This window comes from Electrona antarctica (genome assembly GCF_951216825.1).
Source record: "Electrona antarctica genome assembly, chromosome: 6".
NCBI lineage: Eukaryota > Metazoa > Chordata > Actinopteri > Myctophiformes > Myctophidae > Electrona > Electrona antarctica.
The window spans coordinates 38,948,218-38,968,914 of NC_136811.1; the positions used below are offsets into that span (position 1 = coordinate 38,948,218).

The 20,697-nt window shown below is 41.4% G+C and overlaps 1 protein-coding gene across 1 annotated transcript in view; it reads right to left on the reverse strand.

Annotated features, from left to right (window-relative positions):
- The window catches only part of grik3 (glutamate ionotropic receptor kainate type subunit 3), a gene marked incomplete at both ends in the record, with an annotated part of 119,931 nt that overhangs the window by 47,138 nt on the left and 52,096 nt on the right, over positions 1-20,697 (reverse strand). Inside the window, 5 exons of the mRNA XM_079502968.1 lie at positions 2,493-2,663; positions 5,452-5,505; positions 7,798-7,979; positions 8,109-8,366; positions 9,783-9,956. Coding sequence (XP_079359094.1) covers positions 2,493-2,663; positions 5,452-5,505; positions 7,798-7,979; positions 8,109-8,366; positions 9,783-9,956 — 839 coding nt within the window. The remainder of the gene's footprint in view (positions 1-2,492; positions 2,664-5,451; positions 5,506-7,797; positions 7,980-8,108; positions 8,367-9,782; positions 9,957-20,697) is intronic.

The window sequence follows — 20,697 nt, forward strand, 5'->3', positions numbered from 1 at the left end:
TGGCTAGGATCGTATCGGCATCGGACTTATTTTGTCCCACTCCCTTCCCCGCATCGCGCTTACCAAGCCTTTGGAGGAGAAGTTTCAAAATATGAATGAATTTATCAAACATGTCCGAAAAACTTATTTGAAAATGAAGGTTATGGCTATGTTTTACTCTTAATATCATATTAAACTGGGTGTTTAGTTATTAAGATTGAAGGCCAATAATTATTCCAAACAAAAGTGGGTGTTTCAAAGTGAAACAAAGGGGTTAAGATGAAAGTGTTGTGGTGATTTTAATGTCAGTATATGTTTAAAGTTTCATTTCTATCATTGATCGATAAGGTTATGTGAAATTCGTTAAAAAAAGTGATTTGAAGTTACAGACAGGGTATTGTGAGTGTCGTGATGTGTCGAAAAGTGATGCTAGGTGTACATTGATGAAATTGTGGTTATGTAGAAGAAGAATCATTTAGAAGAACGTAAACATGTAATTTGAACCAGTTGTAATCATTTTGGGAACTTTGTGTAATGTTGTCATTTGTTGTTGTTTTTCCTAATGTGTGTTCGGTAGGCTGTGATGGAGTCAAAGGGGGGTGTACTACAGTTGAATATGGACTATATGTATTGTTTTGTATGCCAATCTTGTGATTGTCATAAGGGGGGAGTGTGGAATCGTAAATATAGTCCATATGGCCATAATGCTATATTCTGTCAATAACTACACTACATTTTGGTACTACAGGTTAAGTGGAGTCATATTGTCTGGTCAGAAGTGCTTGGGTCTGAGAGCAAACACCTCAGAGGTTCTCATGAAGTACCCTGTGGCTAAAGCTTTGTTCTATACTGCTTGAAGTTGGTCACAGGTGTGAATCAAAACACACAGTGGGACAGCCATTTGTTGTCTCTCTGCCATCTGTTGATCTGTATGTTAATTCAACTCTGTCTATGCAAAAGTATATCATGTCATTATTGTCAATGTGAAAATAGTTCAGTGTTAGCTGGCTGGCCACCAAGGTCAGTCTGCTGGGAGCTCCCGTGGGCCGACCAAGGCCTACGGGGAAGCTATGCTATTTTTGTCATTCTGGACTCTGTCTTTGATTGAATAAATGGTCAACATGGATCTTCAGTTCATCTCTCTGTCTGTGTTTCTCCGATCCGATCTGATGCTTTTTGACGAGGTTTTTCACTACTCTACAAGTTTGCTTTAGCCTAGTTCATCTCTCTAGAGTTTACTACGGTTTAGTGAGTTTTAGGTGTGGAAATACACCACAATATGCGTCACTATATACCAGCTCTTCTAGTTTTCTTTCTGTATATATAGTTTTCAAGAATACCGGTATGTCATTTTCGAGATTGTGGAATCGCGACTATATAGCAACATACGTTTTTCAGAAAACTGTTTGAAGGAATTTGAAGGCCATGACGACCTTGCAGGCATATGCAAAGTCTAAAATTATGTAGTTTAGATAGCATATATAGAAATGGCATTTTCTAGTGTATACTTATAGTTTCATTTTACAGATATTCTACTGTTAGACGGATGTTAGGTTCTTAGCTTACTTGTTATGATCCTTGATGACTATTTATGTATATTTGATGAATTACCATGTGTTGTTCTTGTTTACTGTAAATCACTCTGGATTAAGAGCGTCTGCTAAATGCCCAAATTGTAAATTGTAGAATCGACCTCAGGTATTAATGCGGTTCTGTAAATTCTGTTTCAGCTCGCCCCAGCTGATGGCTGCTCAGATGGTCACAGTGAGCTGTTAGGGGTTAGTGTCCTAACCCTGGTGACCTTCTGATTACCAGACAGCCTTTCTACTCACTAAGCTATGGCCCCACTCACTCTTGCTTTTAACTCCTCTAATGAATGCACTTAATGTTTGCATGAGGGGGTCACACTCTAATTCAAAAGCCTACTTCTGTGGACACAAATGCTAAAGCCTGACAGTGTGGGGCCATGTTGAACCCACTTGAAAACATCAGGATGCACATCAGGGAGCGGGACTGTGAGGGGCATGTTCTTGCACATGTTACACTCTCCTTGTGAAACTCCAGTCAGGTGATAAGTGGCTGACGACTGTGTATCAGTGGCAGCGGTGGCCGAACGGATTGCGGAGCGGTCTTGATACCGGAAGGTCGCCAGTTCGAATCAGCGGTCCGACACGTTAAAATTACCACTGCTGAAGTGCCCTTGAACAAGGCATTGAACCACTACGATGAAATGTTCTATGAGCAGGGCCTGGCTGGAAACAAGTTCTTGAGCTTAGCCCAGATACCCTGGGTAAATATAGTAATCATTTCATTTAATTTCATTTCAGAGGAAACGTGGTGGCATACACCTGCTCAAGGCCAACTTTGGGGGTTAGAAGTAGGAGCCATGCACCTCAGTGTGTGCTTAAAACCAACGTACAAACTCTGAATGTAATATGATTGGTGCTATTTTTTTGCCCTGGCATCATGGACATCCTGAGCAGATCCAATACTAAAGAGTAAATAAAACATACCGTCATGATGCCCTCCAGGAGACCCGAATCTGGTTTGGGTGGTATCTGCCTTTCCGTGGACCATTTCTCTATGATGGTGGCAACCTGGGGGTTCTCCACGTTAAGGATGCGGAAGCCGGTCATGTTGACGCCACAGAAGCGATACGGCTCCAGGTCGATGGCCATCAGGTCCTTTAGAGAGAGAAAGATGGGTTCTTAGTTATTCTGTCAGGATTGTTGCTGTGACCTTTGCTTTCCATTGTATTGGCCTCACGTATGAGGGCAATTCAGCAGGTTACAATTCCATGCTTTTCTATGCTGTAGCACCAGCACATGTTGTTATCAGTTAAATAAAATCCTTGACAACAACTGTGAATAACTCATATTTATGCTTATAAAATAACCCTTCGTAATGGTGTTCGCCAAATATTGTACATCTACAAGATCACAGTGCGTTGCAATGAGACGTGTTGTGAGCTTGTAGATCTGCTATTTATGGTTCATGACACCATCGGATGACAAAGTAAATAGAAGAAAAATATATGTTTTTATCCGAATGTCCATCTGAGAAAACAAAATATGAGTTGAGCTTATCTGCGATGCCCTGGTTCGCTAAAATGAGTAAAATAAAATACATAGTCTAAAAGGAAATGGAAAAAGGGAAAATCTGATTTTCCTGAAGCATATTAATAATGCAACTGTTAAACCGTTGGCAATGAAACATCAATTAAATCTGAGACACCAAAATGTCTGACTGGGACAGAGATTGTAGCTGACGTCAAAATGGGCCAGGGGGCTCTAAAGAGACATTTGGATGAACATAGACATTTAATTTGCATCCTGTGGGGTTACCGCTGCGTCAATGGGAACATGTAAGACACACACTTTAAGCCTCCAGTTATTAAAATGTTCTTTTGGTTGTTGTTGCTCCCCATTTACCATTTACTCACATGCCGTACTCTCTTTTATGAATGAAGGTCACTATTATTCCCAGTGGCATTAAGATTCTCTGCACGAGTTTCTATTTCATTATTATTCCTAACATCTGCATTGCCATTAACACGTTTTAGGCTATCAGAGAATTATATACTGTATAAGTGACCCAACAGAGAGTCATCCTGCACAGAGGTGAGTAGTAATGACTTCCCGGCACTACTGATGCGTTAAGGCGCATGGCCATCAGCGTGTTCAGGTTTTTCAAAGGTGTATTTTGAGCTGAGAAATCATTCCAAATCAAAAATGTGAAGACCATAGGCATAGTCTTTACTGTTTCCAATTTGACTTTCTATAAGGTATATTTACAAAACACTTGCGTCAATCTAGGCAAGTGATATCTCATTCTGTAGCTCTGAGCCTCTATTTTAAAAAAAAATGCAATGTTTTCAATGACCATCTACTTGCTGACTTCAGTCACATAAATAGCAAGCAATATTCCAAATTCCATTTTTAGCAGTGCTACTTTAGCATTTGCCCACCTATGCATTATACTCTAGAGACTTTCTGTGCCCTGGGAGTACACAATATATCTCTGAGTGCATAAACAAGTGATACAGAGGTGCCGAACATCACAGTTCTCAGCCTTGGTTCCTGGAGATAACCCTGTAGGGTGGCGAGGCTGAAGCTACAGTATGACAGACTCATTTCAGAGGACAAGGATGTTATTACCCTGTACCTCTCTACCTGCCGTTGCCTTTTCACGCTCTAATAATTCGGCATTTCCCTCTCCTCCTAAGATAAAACACAGACATCACCAAGTTCCATCTGGGTGGGGGAGAAATTGTATCACCACCTATACCATGCACGCATTCATCATTTTGGATCAAATCAAGCCACCAGGTATAAACTCCTTAATAATAGTGTGTCCATCAACGTGAATGTGACAATGCATATATTGCAGCATTAGATGGATTCCACAGTACTGTGACTATGATGAAACATGTGATCACTGCAGCAACATGATATCAAATGATACTTTCAAAAGAAATCTTTCAATAAATAGTATGCTTTCTTTTTCTTGCACTGCCACGGTGTGGCAAGATGGAAAAAGGGCTTTGGGTTCCACTATTAAGGCATTGGTAGCGCTACTTGAGTATGACGCACGGCAGAACAATGCCACCGCCACGCTGCAGAGCGTGAACGATAGCACACGTCATGCCTGGCCCTGTGTGTGCCATATCATATTATCACAACAGACTGGCCGAGTCCAGGGAGAGAGTGAAAGGTAGAGAGCCAAAGAGACGGAGAGAGGAGAGGAGATGAGGAGACAGAGAGAGAGAGAGATCAGAGCAGTACAATTCAAGGAGGTATTCATTCTTGCTGCTTTCCTTTGTCGCCAGATAGGCAGAATCTATGTTGTCATTAGCCTTGTGCAGGGCTCCACCGGGATTGATGGCTGCGCTATCCACAAAGCATACACTTGAGAGAAGATGAGGGCTCTTTCACAGCAATCTAGACGTGTTACTCAGATGACCTCCGCCCCCACCCTACCCCCCCCCCCCCCCCACACACACACACACACACACACGCACGCACGCACGCACGTACGCACGCAGAAATAGAAAATAAATGAATTAGATATATGGTGTATGAATGATCTTGTCTGAGTAATTTAGGAATTGTTACTCCTCACTTTAAAATTATAGCACCAATCAGTCCAGTCATAATATCTCTGTCACTGCATGCTCCCAAGCTTATTTCTCTCTTTGTGCCATTTTCAACCTCAGAAGAGACATTCAGTGCTGACAGCTGACAATCTGTTGCTTTTAATCTGCCTCTTCAAAGATTTCTGTTGACTTTACCGTAGGAGAATCTTTGTTTACGCTGAAGACTCCATTATGCTGCCAGTTTGTCAAACAACATTGATATTATGGACCGGATCCAAAAGGCTGTTGGCAATTAGCCTTCATTCATCTCATGCTCACTCGGTGGCGAGATGAGAACAAGTGTGCCTGGATTTGCATTAAGAGGCGTGGTGCATTACCAGTGTGGTGAAGATGTAGTGGTAGTACTCTGTCATCATCCCCATGGTCTGGGCCTGGAAGAGAGAGAGAGAGAAATAGAGAGAGAGAGAGAGAGAGAGAGAGAGAGAGAGAGAGAGAGAGAGAGAGAGAGAGAGAGAGATACACGAGAGATTAGAAATAGGTCACTTTGTAATATCAGGGCAATTTGGAATCAATATCACAAACAATGTTACATAGATCCAGAAATAGTCTTTCATCAGGAAGATGATTCATACAAAGAAAAAGAAAATATTTGAATGATGTCAATTGCCCGTTGTTCTTTGGAGAGGTTTCTGCTGTTGCCTGTTGTTGTGGTATAGCATCGTGTGCATCTGTGCTGCGGCTCAAGAGCAACCAACATAGATGCTTTTTCTATGCATTTAAATGGTTTGCAATGGCTTGGGTCATGTGATGTTTTCCCAGGAGAAAGGGGAGCCTTCAATCAACAGAGAGAGGTAATCTTTGTCCCATATCCACCCCCCCCCCCCCCCTCTTCCCCACTTCTTTCACTCAATCTACATTCAAAAGCACCACACATTCCCCTGGCAGCAGTGTTTCTTATACACTATTTAATTGCCATGCCATCTGTTGTGAAGAGAAGCCAAGGTTGTGTAAATAAAGAAACCTGTGATTTAAAGGTGAATTCTCTGCTTCATCTATCGATGCCGGCCGAAACCATGTGGCATTAAAACGTCATGCCATTTGTCATATTGTAACCAGGTGTGCTCATAAATTAAAGTGCCAGTTGCTGACTGAAACATTATCACAACGATTCTGTCCTAATAGCGCAATTAATTAGACACGTGACACTTGTCACACTTCATGGTATTCTATTCTTCATGTCTATATTCTGTTCTGTTCTGTTCTGTTCTGTTCTGTTCTGTTGTACATCAACCTCATTTCAGCAAACTCCTTCTGTCCCTGACTCCACCAGTGGTGGCAGAGGCACTTAAAAAAAAGAAGAAAAAAACAAAAACGTGACAGAGCCACTGGGATGGAACCATTGTAAAAGAGGTCAGTGCTTTTAAGAGACACTTGGGATATGGCTCCTATTATGTTCCAAGCAGAAGGTCTGTCTGAACTGCCATGTTTTCCCTTTCCCTTCCCCTCCACCTGCAGGACGCATGCAACTTGACAGAAGGATTGTTGCATCTGGGTAATCCTGTCATACAGCAAGGACCAGGACAGGTTGTATACCCATTACCCAGTCAAATCCTCCATGCTAATTTAACTCTGAGAGGGCGTACATTTTGTACACATTTGCAGGAATCTGAGTGAGTTATGGTTAAATTATATTTAAATACATTTTACTGGGAGCACTGGGACCGTCAAACAACATTCCAAAAATAGTATAGTAAAGTAGTGCTGAGAGGACATAATGTTTGATGCACCCATGACTAAACTCTTCCAAATCCATTATCTCCTTACTCCATCGTGCGTGGTACATCAACACTGCTTCTCACAGTCAAAACATAAATTAAATGCTTACAATTTTCCATTTATTTCAGTGGATAGGCACAGCTCTTTTGTTAAGATGTAATAAAGTGGCAGTGGCCTGCAGGTCAGCTTTGGTGGGGTAGCTGATAAATTCTGTCATTACTGCCTGAGCCTCAGAATGTAAATCGAATTCTGTGCAAGCTGTGCCTTCAGCCAGACAGAGATTGTATGCAGAAATCACAAGGCATTTCACTGAAAAATAGAACATTAAGACACAATATTAATTTTGGAACAAGCACAGGAACGGCTAATTCTCTATCTTAAATGGCAGTGAAGGACAGTTAACATACCAGATTATGACTGTCATACCACCTTGTGATTTTCGTAACGTAACCGTAAACTTCCACCAACCATATTTCAGCCGCAAACACAACATATGTCACAACAAAACACCCTTTCAATATCAAGCAATATGGCTGGGCTCGGATGCTCTTTTTGATGTACGTCCTCTGACTGTAGTTACTTTTGGTAACAGATGATCTGATATGAGTGAATTGGCGTCGTTTGACAGCTGCGACGAGGCGCTCGCGCTTTCATCTATCCAGCCATGCGAAGATCTGAGAAGCAGCGCACAGTGTGTACACGCTGCATTTTACATGAAGTTGCACTCTATGATGTCCGTACTGCATACACCTCAAGCCTGATTTATACAGTACGCCGTCTGTAAAAAAAACCCCGATCTACAGTAGGCTGCATGCATACAAGCTCACAAGTTTACAACGCGTCATGTGAGCTTGTATGGATCGGCTATCTGTGGTCACAAAGTGTTTTTAGATGGGCTATTTCTGGCACTATGATACAACAGAGAATCAATTAAGCATCACGCTCACCTGTTTGAGAATCTGTGCAGCCATGTGATGGCTGCAGTCGAAGATGATGCGGAACTCTCGTCCTCTCTTCATTTCTTTGAGGAGAGGTCTGCAGTCCTGTGAATCCAGCGGTAGCTGGCGGATCTTCAGTCTGATATTGTACCTGGAGGGGGCCATTATCAGTTCCTGAAGTCTAATAAGACCTTTAGGGGGGGACAAAACAGCACAAACACTAATACCCCATGTCCAGCAATTGTACACAGGAATATTGTGATTTGTATACATACAGTAATTAATTCATTTATACAGAGTGGAAATTAAAGCCTGTTCACCTGTGCTATCATCGTATACAACGGTGGCCGTTTTCCATTTAAGGTACTGCACCAGGTCCAGTATGCCATAACTTAATGACGAATAATCTGGGTATAAATTGGCATAAAAGGAGTCCCTGTTGTCCATTGGATGATGTTTCCATCGCACTTGGATGTGTGGTACCTCCAGTGCGTTGCAGATGGACTGCACGGCATTGGACGATGAGCTATGTGAGGGCCCAAATATTGCCACTACACCTAATGACAGTTGGTCACAAGCTAGAATGGTAAGAGGAGAAAGCATGTTAGAGTGTTACATCTTCAACAATACATTTGCCAATGATTTTCTGAGAATTTCAAATACATGACTATCAGCGTTGGGCATGTTACACACATGCATGAACGCAGAACGCACGCACGCACGCACGCACGCACGCACGCACGCACGCACGCACGCCACACACGCACGCACGCACGCACGCACGCACGCACGCACGCACGCACGCACGCACGCACGCACGCACGCACGCTTCCAGATGTCTGGCTCTGAAGCTCAAATAAGGTTTGTATAGCTACAATTTAAAAAAAGAATTGACATTTGGAACGAGTAGGCCTATATTGTTTAATAGAAAAGGCAGAGAGTAGTGAGCAGGAAAATACTATAATGCAAAGCAAAGTAAATATGGTTTATTGCTACTTGCTTGCATGCAGTGTGGGTGTATAACACATTACATTAGTCTGTAACGCAGTATGCATACTGTTCCTTTTCCCCACCAGGAGGATGCAGCGTCTCGCCCTCCGTCCTACTCCAACACCCCCACTATAGGCACCACTCCAGCCCATTTGAGTCGCTAGTGCAGCAACACAAATCGCCATCCCCACCCTGCTTCCCTCCCGACACAGGCAATGGTGTTCATATACTCAGCATGCACCGCAGTGGATTCAAACTCCTAGACAAATGTTACCCTGCACTGCCCAAGTGCAGAGGAATTACTGTTCCTAAATTCAGTTTTATACATTGATAGTTTTATTTTGATGCAGTTATAGCCACTACCATGCAGTGACACCTCGATTGACCTGCTCTGGGCTGTTGGCTTTGTGGTATAAAAGAGCAAAAAAAAAAGATCTTGTGTACTGTATGTCCTTGCTAGGATATGGATTTGTGCTGATAACGGCATATGCAAGGTTTAATGTTATATTGATCAAGTTTTTATTTGTCACGTGCAATGAATCATACTGGCACAATCACAGTGATGACTCTGGGATGCAGTGGAGTTCTCAAAATTAATGCAACAAATGTAACACACTACTAGTAATTTGCATTACTTTTTTAATGTAGTAATATGCATTACTTTTTTCAAATGTGTAATACATTTCTTTGTTTTTGTCACAACCCAGCTTTGTACTAGGCCAACCTATAAATTAGACAGCACATTCAAAACCAAAAACATGCCTATTTCATTATGTTGCCATTATGTAGAGTGTAATTCACTGTTAAATTAAAATAATTTAAGTAATTATTTAATCAATTAATTCAATTACATTATTGTGTTACTGATTACAGTAACATGTAGGCAGGGCAATTACATAATTTCACAAACTACAAACTACAAGTTAACAAACGTTTTTCACTGTCCAGAACCTTCACTGAAGCATATTCACCATCTTTAAAGAAACACTGATCAAGACACTCACCTTTCCTTGAAGCCTCGAAACTGTCGTAGATATTAATCCTCTGTATGTCGTATGTTAATGTTGTGTTTGGCAACAAAGTCCTGTTTCTGTTTATGTTATTGACTGCAAATTTAAAAGCAAGCTCCTCTCCGCTGACAAGTGGAACAGGTCCTTCGGTTTGTTCAAAAATCCCCCCTGAAAAGAAACAAGAACATGATATAAATAAGTACCATGTTAATATAGGGAGGAGGGGGGCAATCCAACAGACTGTTCACAACTATTTTGTGATTTTCTGTTGGGCGAAGATAATACAAAAATAAAAATAAAAATAATTCAGCCAATGGGAATACAGTCAACTAAGTATAGGGCCCATAGGGAATACAGTATAAGCATAGTATAATTTAAATGGATAATATTTTCACTACCAAAAGTAATGAAAATAATCAGATAATGTGATGAATGAAAACAGAGGACTCTAATGTACAAGAGGAGGATTTGAAAAGATACAAAAATTAAAATAAATAAGTATTATTTTTTTCATGTTTTTGCTGAGAAGAGTAGTCATTGAAACAGCATTTCTAAAAGCAGATATAACACCATTTTCATTACAACCTTAATTTTCATGGAGCACCGTGCTGTGCCGAATGCTACAGTTCAAACAGGGATATCACCTTTGAAGTCATCATCTATGAAGGGTGTTTTTTTGCGTGTGTGCATGTGTGCTAGAGAGAGAGAGAGAGAGTACTACTCTACTGTATCTGATAAGAGTATGAAACAGATCATTGGGAATGCATGACCCTTTACAGAATACTATACTGAACACTGGTTAAATGGATCAGCGATTCTCAGCCTTTTTAATTTCAAGGACCCCAAGTTTGATGTGCATTAGACCAGGGGTTCTCAACGTTTTTGGCTGGGGACCCCCGGAAATGCTTTGGCCGTGTCTCGCGACCACCGCCCCGCCCCCCTCCCCACCCCCATACAAATTGACCTCTACAATAACCTTAATAATAGAGAAAATACATCATAAATAAATACTGAAACCAGATATAATCATTAAGGAAATTTTATACATGTACAGTACTATATGTGTACTATGTAAACTCTTCATTTCCATTTTACAGCCATTCAGTTGCAAATATTTGAAAATACGTGCGTGCGTGCGTGCATGCGTGCGTGCGTGCGTGCGTGCGTGCGTGCGTGCGTGCGTGCGTGCGTTTCTGTTCAATTTACACTGGAAAGAGTAGAGGGTTCCAATCAATAGATTTGTCCATTAATATTTCAATACTGCTGGAGAAGGCACAGTTAGCTAAGCTCAGGAGTTGCACCTGTGACCCACTAGTCTCCCCCCAGACAAGATCCTATGTGACTGGGTGATTCGGATCACACACCTCTGTTGCTCTGTGGCAATTCAGAAAGCCATGCTGATCTCACTATTTATGACTCCAGAGCCCCTGGATTGTGGAGGGATGTGATGCATAAAGTGCCCTGTGGACGGCGTCACATTAAAATAAATGAATCCTTCCGTTTCATGGGGGGGAAATCTCATTAGAGTACATTAAGTAATTGCTGGAGTATATAGTAATTTGACTGTTAAGAGGATAAAATGCGTATTGCTTGGAAGCACTCTAACAAATTTAATAAACAGGGGGAACCTGTTCCTTGGGAGGAAAGATCGCTGTGTATAATTTGCTTTGCCCTTTTCAGAATAATGGGATAAGCACAATGGCAAAGGCTTGTACACAGAATTAGTCAACTCCATCAAATAATGGAAAAGCATTTCTTTTTAGCATCCTGTGAAATTGACTCTAATAGCATGGGGCCAGCAAACAACATGGAACATAGTTCCCTTTTATTATCATAGTGAATGTCATTCATCACAACCGGTTCACACAAATCTAGGCACTTTAGGCTTTACACTTAGGACTTTTTCTTGTGAACCTCTGTCAATAGCCTTCCGATTAACATGTTTCCTATAGACAAGAATACAAAAGCCTTTAATTATGTCTCTGAGGTCCTGGCGCAATGGAAACATCAGCTGCTAATTGTGGCAAACTGTTTTCATAATTTGTCCCTCTGTGAGATGGCTCTTTCAGCCGCATTCAAAAGCTGTCTCCCCCTCAAAACGTACATTCGTATCCACAAGTGAAGAAAGTAGAACCATTCAAATGAATCTGCATAACAGCAAAAGGATAAACAAAACCATATAATGCAAATTCAATCACATGTGATGTTTTATAAATTTGCTGGAATGTTTAGATGCCTGCACAAATACAACAGCAAGAAATAGTGAACTGTGAAATGGCACTAAGATACTGTGACATGTGACATGACTATTGTGACGATTGAAAATATTTTATTGTAAGGTCTTAGTCCAAATTCTAGACTATTTATATTTGTCATGAAAATTTGAATCGTCATTCTAAATGTATAGTCAATAAAAACAAATCAAGGAATATAGGTATTCACAGAGACCAGCACTTCGAAATATTGGAATTGGAAAAGTATAGTGTCTGGAGAGGCACCTCATTGAGGAAATACTAACTACTAATAATGAAAGTTGTATTGAAGCTGTTAAACTATGCATGTAAACTATATTTTGGTTAATCTCTTAGATGCGCTCCCTATAGTCTACTAGTGTGTAAGTCTACTTTAAACTGATACTGCCGTGGCAGAAAATGTAAATAGTGATTTTTATGAATTAAATCTAGAAAACTACTTCACAAGAAAATGTTGGTGTAAGAGAAAGAGATTCAATGGGAAAAAAAAACATTAAAACCAGAAAAGCATCTGCGTCGGTTTCAATGTTTGCATTGGCTATTCAAAGATAGCAGTCGACATAGAAGCCCACAGCACGTCACTTTGTGACGCACTGCGATCTGCTATTTTTTGTAAATAGCGTGAAAAAAGGTTTGAGAACTACTGATTTAGAAGGTATTTGTAGAATCGGCCTCAGGTCTTATTAAAAGGGTCAACAACCACTCACTCCCCATAACAGTAGCCAAAACACCAACAAGCTGCACAAGACAGAATCACATGGGAGTGCATCAAATGCTGTAACGTGCGTGCAGAGATGGCGTGGTGGTTTTGCATGTGAAATTAGAAGCATGCACATGGCAACCTGGCATGCACATGGCAGGCTTTGTTTTCTGTCAAAAGCAAGAAAAGTATATGTCTAATCTCTCTGACCTTTAGCTATTACATATTCTTATGGGGACAGTAATGGAGTGACACTCCCAGCGCCCACCATCCCCCTATCTTTACAGCCAAAGTTATGAATCTGTACTGCTGCTAATACTCCAGAGATTCCTGTAACTAGTCTTCGCTTAGCTCAGCAACACGACGAGTCGACGACCGAACAGACCGAGGTAATCATTTGCTGCTGCATGCAGACCACACAAATGCAATTTCAATCATTCAGTTCATGAAATAGTATAAGAAGAACTAATAAGAATTAGTATTAGTATTATTATGTCACTAGCTTTGCATTCAGTTCTTGTAGGCTTAGCTGAACATTGTCTAGGACTGTACAAGGTGTGTGTGGACATTGCATGAAATCAACCTTTTGAGTTTTCAATTCTTCTGAATTCTTCTTTACCAACAGTGTTGGATTGGGGTTAGGTTTTTGCCTCATTGTTTATCTGTTAGAAAAATAACTAGAGAATGGGCTGATTTTCTTGAAACTTGGTGGGAATGATCAGTAGGTTGGTTGGTCCAAACAAGAGATGATATATTTTTAGGTCGAATGTGATGGCAATCAATAATGGATTAACTTCATGCGATGGGCAGATTCACTTTTGGGAGGTGACAGCCTTAGCCACAGAAGGCATGTTGCCACCGCTACAGTCCTGTACAAAATGCACACCCCCCACTGCCCTAGGGACCTCCAGGACATGCTCCCTCCACCTTACACCAGACGGCGAAACACCCGCCGATGCACAGCCACACCAGAACATGATCTCGACCCCCCAGGCTCCAAAACACGGACATTGGACAGAACTTTTCTCCACACTGCTGTCCAGGTGTGGAACAGCCTACCAGAGCATGTGGTGGACTCCATCACAGACAATGGCCTTCAAGCCTTTAAACGCAGAGCTCACATATATCTCCTGAACACCCCTCACACTGACTGTTGAGCTGCAGTGAACCATTTGATTGGCCAATGGATATGTATTTTATCTTACTTGGCTATTGTTCACAACTGCATCTAAAAAAAAAGAAAAACAAAAGGTTAAGGTCGAAGGTCAAACTTAAGTCACAATCAAGGGCATGGTCAAACTTACATAATCACTCATATCGCAGCAGGTGGAAATGGCATTGTGTCCGACAGACGACAGTGGATATACAGTATATGCACTCTACCAAACTCTTACTGCCATCTCTCTAGGACCTGTACTCCAGGACTGGGAAGCAAGCAGGAAAGACAATCGTTGACCCCCCTCACCGTGGACAAAAACTACCAACCGTCAAGTGGTACCGGTCTGTCGTGTCCACTATACCACATGAACCATCAACAGCTTTATCCCCAAGGCAGTGAAGATCACAAACAAGTCCCCTGCCCCTCACTGACAGACCTCTGGGACTGGGACTCCCACTACTCACCCCCGCACACAAGCCCCCTCCCCCTTACTAGCCCCTGGGACTACCATTACACCACCCTCTCCTCCTCCTCAGACAGACACTCAATCACACAAAGGTACACGCACACGTACACACACACGCACACACGCACGCACGTACACACGCACGCACGCACGCACGCACGCACGCACGCACGCACGCACGCACGCACGCACGCACGCACGCACGCACGCACGCACGCACGCACGCACGCACGCACGCATGCACTCACACACGCACACACACACACACACACACACACACACACACACACACACACACACACACACACACACATTCTCATTTTCTCTCTCTCTTTCTCCTTGTCTCTCAGACACATGCACGCACGCACGCACGCACGCACGCACGCACGCACGCACGCACGCACACACACACACACACACACTACACACAGAGAGAGAGATAGTGCTACAATCACGTATTGTTGTCACTATTACCTCCTCTGTACATATAGTAATACAAACAAGTGTAATGCAAAATGTGCTATCTTATGTGTACACATTGTCATAAAGTGCATTCATTCATATTTATTTAATCCTCACATTGGCCATAATAGCCTCTGAATTGTATTTTGCATATAGATCATATCTATACTTTTATTTATGTTTGAGGAACTTACTGAATGTGTAAATATTTCATAATTCTGTTGTTATTCGGTGTACTGCTGCAACGACTCACCACACACCAAGATCAATTCCTTTAGTGTAAACATACAGTACCCATGGCCATGGCAATATAAACTATTCTAATTCAGATTCTGGTTAATAAGTGTACATTGCTCAAGAGACAAATGTGATCCGATGCACATACTGAATAAAACATTACAGTCACAGTGCCTAGAAGAAAAAAAGACTAAACTATAACATATAATTCCAAGTAAGGGACGTTTAGTATATCGTGGTCTGAATATATAGTTTATGGTTTATTGTCACATGCAGCAGTGCAGGCAATGGAATATTAACCTATTTGTTAGGCTATACTTCAACAATAGGATATTTTGCAGTGTCTTCAAAATGTTAAAGAAACGTTTTGCACTGAGTCAGAATGAGACATTTTTTTCCTCTGCTAGATAAATACATACTGACAAAGCAGTGTCTTTTTAGCCAGCCTATGTGCGTTAGGTTGGTGTCTTGGTGAATATTAACAATTTCAACCCTATTCAGGGGTAAACATTTGGACAAAAGTAGCAGTTTTATGCAAGCTCACAATGTGTCCCAATGTGAAGCATTGTGAGCTTGTAGATCAGATATGTTTTGAAGAAGATATTTGGGGCTCCATCTTGCGGCAGGGGCCATTTTTCCTTAATTTGGGGATTTAGTATTGTGTGAGAGGTGTGGCCCCGTAAAATGTGTTATCTTGTGCCACGGCCTAAGTCCCTAAAACACCTCCATTACCCCTTACATTATGCATAGGTGTGGTTTGGGCGTTACAATGATTAAACCAATCACTGTGTCACCCGCCATTGCCTTTAAGAGATCCATTATCCATTTAACATTATGCCCAGTGATTTACACTACGGCCCATGGCCATGGAAGAGCGACACACGTTGCTGCCTTGAAATATTGCCTATTTATATTTGATACAGAGGCCGGGTTGTTTTGTGTCCAGTAGCTCCAACACAGCCTCACTCGTGCAAATCTAATAACTTATTTGACTAGACAATTAAACACAATAAGCACAAGGAATTGACACTGCTGATTAGTAAAATTCCAGATTTGTGGAGAATTAAGACAGAACGAGACCTCTGAGCTGTGATTGTTGTGCAACATGACTCAAGCCGAGGCAGCTCCAACTCAGTTCTCACCATCTCAGAGTCAGGAGCGCATTCTTTTATCAAACAGAATTCGCATTATGGGTGGTTTGAAGAGGCACTTTCCATTGTCCTAAACCTGTGTGCATAAGATAGCAAATATAGGGAAAGCGCATCAACACGCCTACAGACACACCTCCACCCGCAAATATAGGAGTCGGCAAAATTAATAGTGGGTTGTGTGGCCGCAAGATAACGTTTACGCATAGTGGAAGCTCCTAAATGCGTAATTCATGGGAAATGTTTATTACTTGAGGATAAAGCATGGCATAAGATGGAGCCCTTGGTGTCGAGGGAAAAAAGGAGGTGGCGCATGAGGGACGCATGAAGGACTATCTTAAAGTAAAGTATATGGGTGTAACTTGGTGATCTACTCTCCTGTACTTTGCCAGAATATGTTGGGTGACAAAAAGGTTGAACATCACTTCTGTCAGCGGTCAGGACGCCAGGAGTATGGAGTTCAGAATATCATAGACAGCCCTCTACACACTTTTTTTGTGAAATCCGACTTCCACTTCCTTTCAGATGACAGGATTTAGAACCGAACTACAGTACAGGCGAAAACAAACATTTATTTATGCCGCTACGCTTTGATTTTGCTCAGCTGTAACAGACAACACCTGCCAACCCTATACTCCTTGTCCAAGCTACTGCTCTTTCCATATTACATCACATAATATATGCTCCTAACCTTGCTGTACTGTAAGCTGGATTTCCCATAAGGGACAAGAAAACATCGGTCTGAACATGAGCCAGTCTAGATGTGCTGTGATTGTGAATTGGTGTTCCCTGGAAGAAATTCCCCTGTTATTCTTAATTCATGATTCCTTGTATAATCACCGATGTGAGGAGAATGAGCATGTACAGAAAAACAACAGCACACTTCAATATCACAGTCAGAACCACACTGTATTTCTAGAAGTGTTTCTTTATGACAAATTGACAATATATTACATCATGAGCTAACAAAATAAATAAAAATAAGTAAATAAAAACACTGTGTCCCCATATAAATCAAACTCATATCAAGAGCAAAGAGACTAAATCAACAACATTCTTGTCATTTTTCTACTATGGCTGCCTTTGAGTGTTATGAATGGACACAGATTTAAGAATTGTCTGTCAATCCTTTTTTTCTTGATTTCTTGTACGACGTACTTCTCAAAGAGCATGACATCGTCACTTAATTGTGTCGAAATTCAAATCATATCTGTTCAGTACTGTAAGTAAAATGATGCCCCTGAGGTGGTTTAAGCCAGTGATTCTAAAACTTTTTTTTTTTTTAATTTCAAGGACCCCCAATTTTATATGCATTAGTCCGCAGGGCCCACATCTGATAAGATTTGTATCTCTTCTAATAAGAACATTTTATCGTTAGACAATGATATGGTCTGATATGGTCTGATATGGTCTGATATGGTCTGTCATCTGGTCTATAATAATGTTACTGTCTATAAAGATCAAATTAGCTATTCTTGTAGCCTATATGGTCTCTAGTTGTACTTGTCCATGTAATGGATGAAAATAATAAGTATCAATAATTTAGCTGGGTATACCCCTCATTGAGAATCGCTGCCATAAGCAATAATATACTATGGTCTCGCTGTTGGGTGGAAACCTTGTATGTCCAAAACTTTTTCAGGAAATGCTAAAAAGAATGTGTTTTCCAATGGGTCCAATGTAGCGATCAATCATGCAAGCTCTTGTTAATACCTTTCATTGGTTCAATATGTATAAACCCCACACACGCTTAATCACTTTCACTTTTTTCCAAAATAGAGAAAATAGCCGATCTACAAGCTCACTGTGAGCTTATAGATACATGTTCTACTTTTGCATGACATTCTTGTATGATAGCTAAATGTAAGGCACTAGAAAGACAACAAGTTGAAATATGGAGATACAAGGTTTCTGCAACAAATGCTTATTGCTTACAGTACGTCGGCTCCCCTGCACAGAATGATTAACATTTGATTAAAACAAAACTTTCAATATTGGGATATTCTTCTATATCCATCGTTCTTCATGATTGTACATGAACATGTAATTTAGGTTTACTGTATATATTTTTGCAATGAAATTTCTATTGATAATTGACATTAACATTTAGAGACAGAGATAAGTTAATTCTTCCGAAGGACTCAAGTCTGTTCTTTGCATTATTGGTATCGAGAAACAAACACAGTCTGTGTGTATTTATTATTCGAGCATTAACTCTCGTGGTGGGGGTTTACATTTATATTCACTACTCAGGGACCCGCAAGTCGGTAACGACGTAAGTCGGGAACGATGCACGTCGGAGTGCATACCACACTTCGTTATGCACAATCCATTGTAGCAGTTGTCAGAGTACTCGCTGTAGCCCTTGTCAGATTACCAGTGCGCTATCCACTACCATACGACTGATTGACTGAAAATGGAGATACTGGGAACCCTGATGTTGCCAGAAACGGCTGTTGGTGACGTATAGTACAGTACATGTGCAGAAATGGGAGACATACGCCTCCACAGACAGACAGGCAGGCAGGCAGGCAGGCAGGCAGGCAGGCAGGCAGGCAGGCAGGCAGGCAGGCAGCAGGTTAAGTCCAATGTGCAGTATCCAGTATTATATAGCCTATACTTAAAGAACTAAGGTCACAGTTTTTTGTCTTTATTTTGTTTATATACACTTATGTTTTCAGACCACATTTTAACGTGGTAATGTTTTCCTTAATTTTTGTATTTCCCATTTTCTCACATGTTTTAACTGACAAGCGGCCATTTTGCTCTCACGTCATATTTGCGGTGTGAATATAGTGAATGGTGTCACAGTCATAGATATTTCAGAAAAATGCACATAAAGTGCACAAAGACCCGCATTGGCAACGTTTCGACCCGATTGGCAACGTTTCGGTCAAAGACCTTCTGAAGAAGGACCTTCTGAAGAAGGACCTTCTGAAGAAGGTCTTTGACCGAAACGTTGCCAATAAAGTTCGTATTGCAAGTGCAGACGGTGTGCGGGTCTTTGTGCACTTTATGTGCATTTTTCTGAAATGCATTGAGCCCTGCCTACGCACCCGCCTCAGAGCATACATGTGCATAAGACTTTGTTGCCTAACAGTCATAGATATAAAAAAATAGATGCTTCATTTGCATGAGGCATGTTTCGCTATGCTTCCGCAATATGCTTCACAAGGAATCTCGGGAAAGCTTGCCTCCATGTTTCCTGCAAGAGAGACACATGCCCCAGAGCCGAAGGAGCTAGTAGGTGTCTACCTTGTTCAGGGACAAATTAGCCATTGGGCCAGTGGGGCCGTGGCCCAGGGGCCCTTGGCTCTTAGGGGCCCTTTGGGGAAATTGGACCGTGAGGTACTAGGTTTGGCGCCCTGAAAAGGGCTCCTGGGGCCCTTCATTGGCTGTTGATTTTGTTAAATTTAGGTTAAAAAGATGATAAAAACAAGGAAAAACACTAAAATGTTGCACGCACGTGCGCTATGGGGGCCCTGCAAATATTACCGGCCCAGGGGCCCTCGTGGGGGTTAATCCGTCCCTGACCTTGTTATGTCTATGGTCACAGTGAACTGCCATTTCTCCTCCCCCTTACCATACTGTCTGAAATTGGTCCAGATTTTATGTTGTCAAAGTATTGCACAGCATTTCACCGTGTGCCCAATGATGAGGAGGGTCGCAACAATTGGCTGTCTATTATTTTTATAGACAGGGCAGACAGAGCAAGAAAAAAAACTGTGCAGTGCACATTTTCCCTTAGAAAGGAAAAGAGATTTGCCCTATATATATATATATACTAATTCATACTCATATATATACAGAGGCCAGTGGTTACCATTGAAATATCCTGGTAACACAACAAGTAACACAGCAAGCAGCAGCCAAGAAACATCAAAAGTTCAAGAAATTGGGGGAATAGTCACAGTCACATTTTTTTGTAGTGGAAATGAATGCTTCATATCTTCAATGTATTATGCCTTCATTTGGGTAATCTATCAAGTGTACGGTATGTGAGTGTATGTAAGTTACTGAAAACTTGCCTCCTTTTCTGCCAGACAAACTGCCAGACAAACCAATGCCAAGCCCTAAACAATGTGAGAGACTATCTCATTATGCTCTTCTTGGATACACGTGGGCTCGCCCACTGCATTTCTGAGGGTTGCTCTTTTGTACGTTCTTTTCACTGGTAGTATCCCCAATCTCCCACTGAATAGATTCCCCTCTCCATGGATGTGCAAAACACTCACAGTTTCACAATGATGGCAGCAAACAATGAGCAGCACAAAGCACCCACAAAAAAAGCAATCATGAACATTTGGAAAAGCAACCAATTTCAGGAAGAACATTTTCTTCGATAATTACGGTTAACAACACAACCCACTGTGGGCTGACTGCTATATTCTAATATTGTTGCACGAGACCATTATATTGCTTATAATGAAAATGGTGCCATGTGCATTGTATTGGCCAAAAACAGCAGTCAAGTTATCAATGATA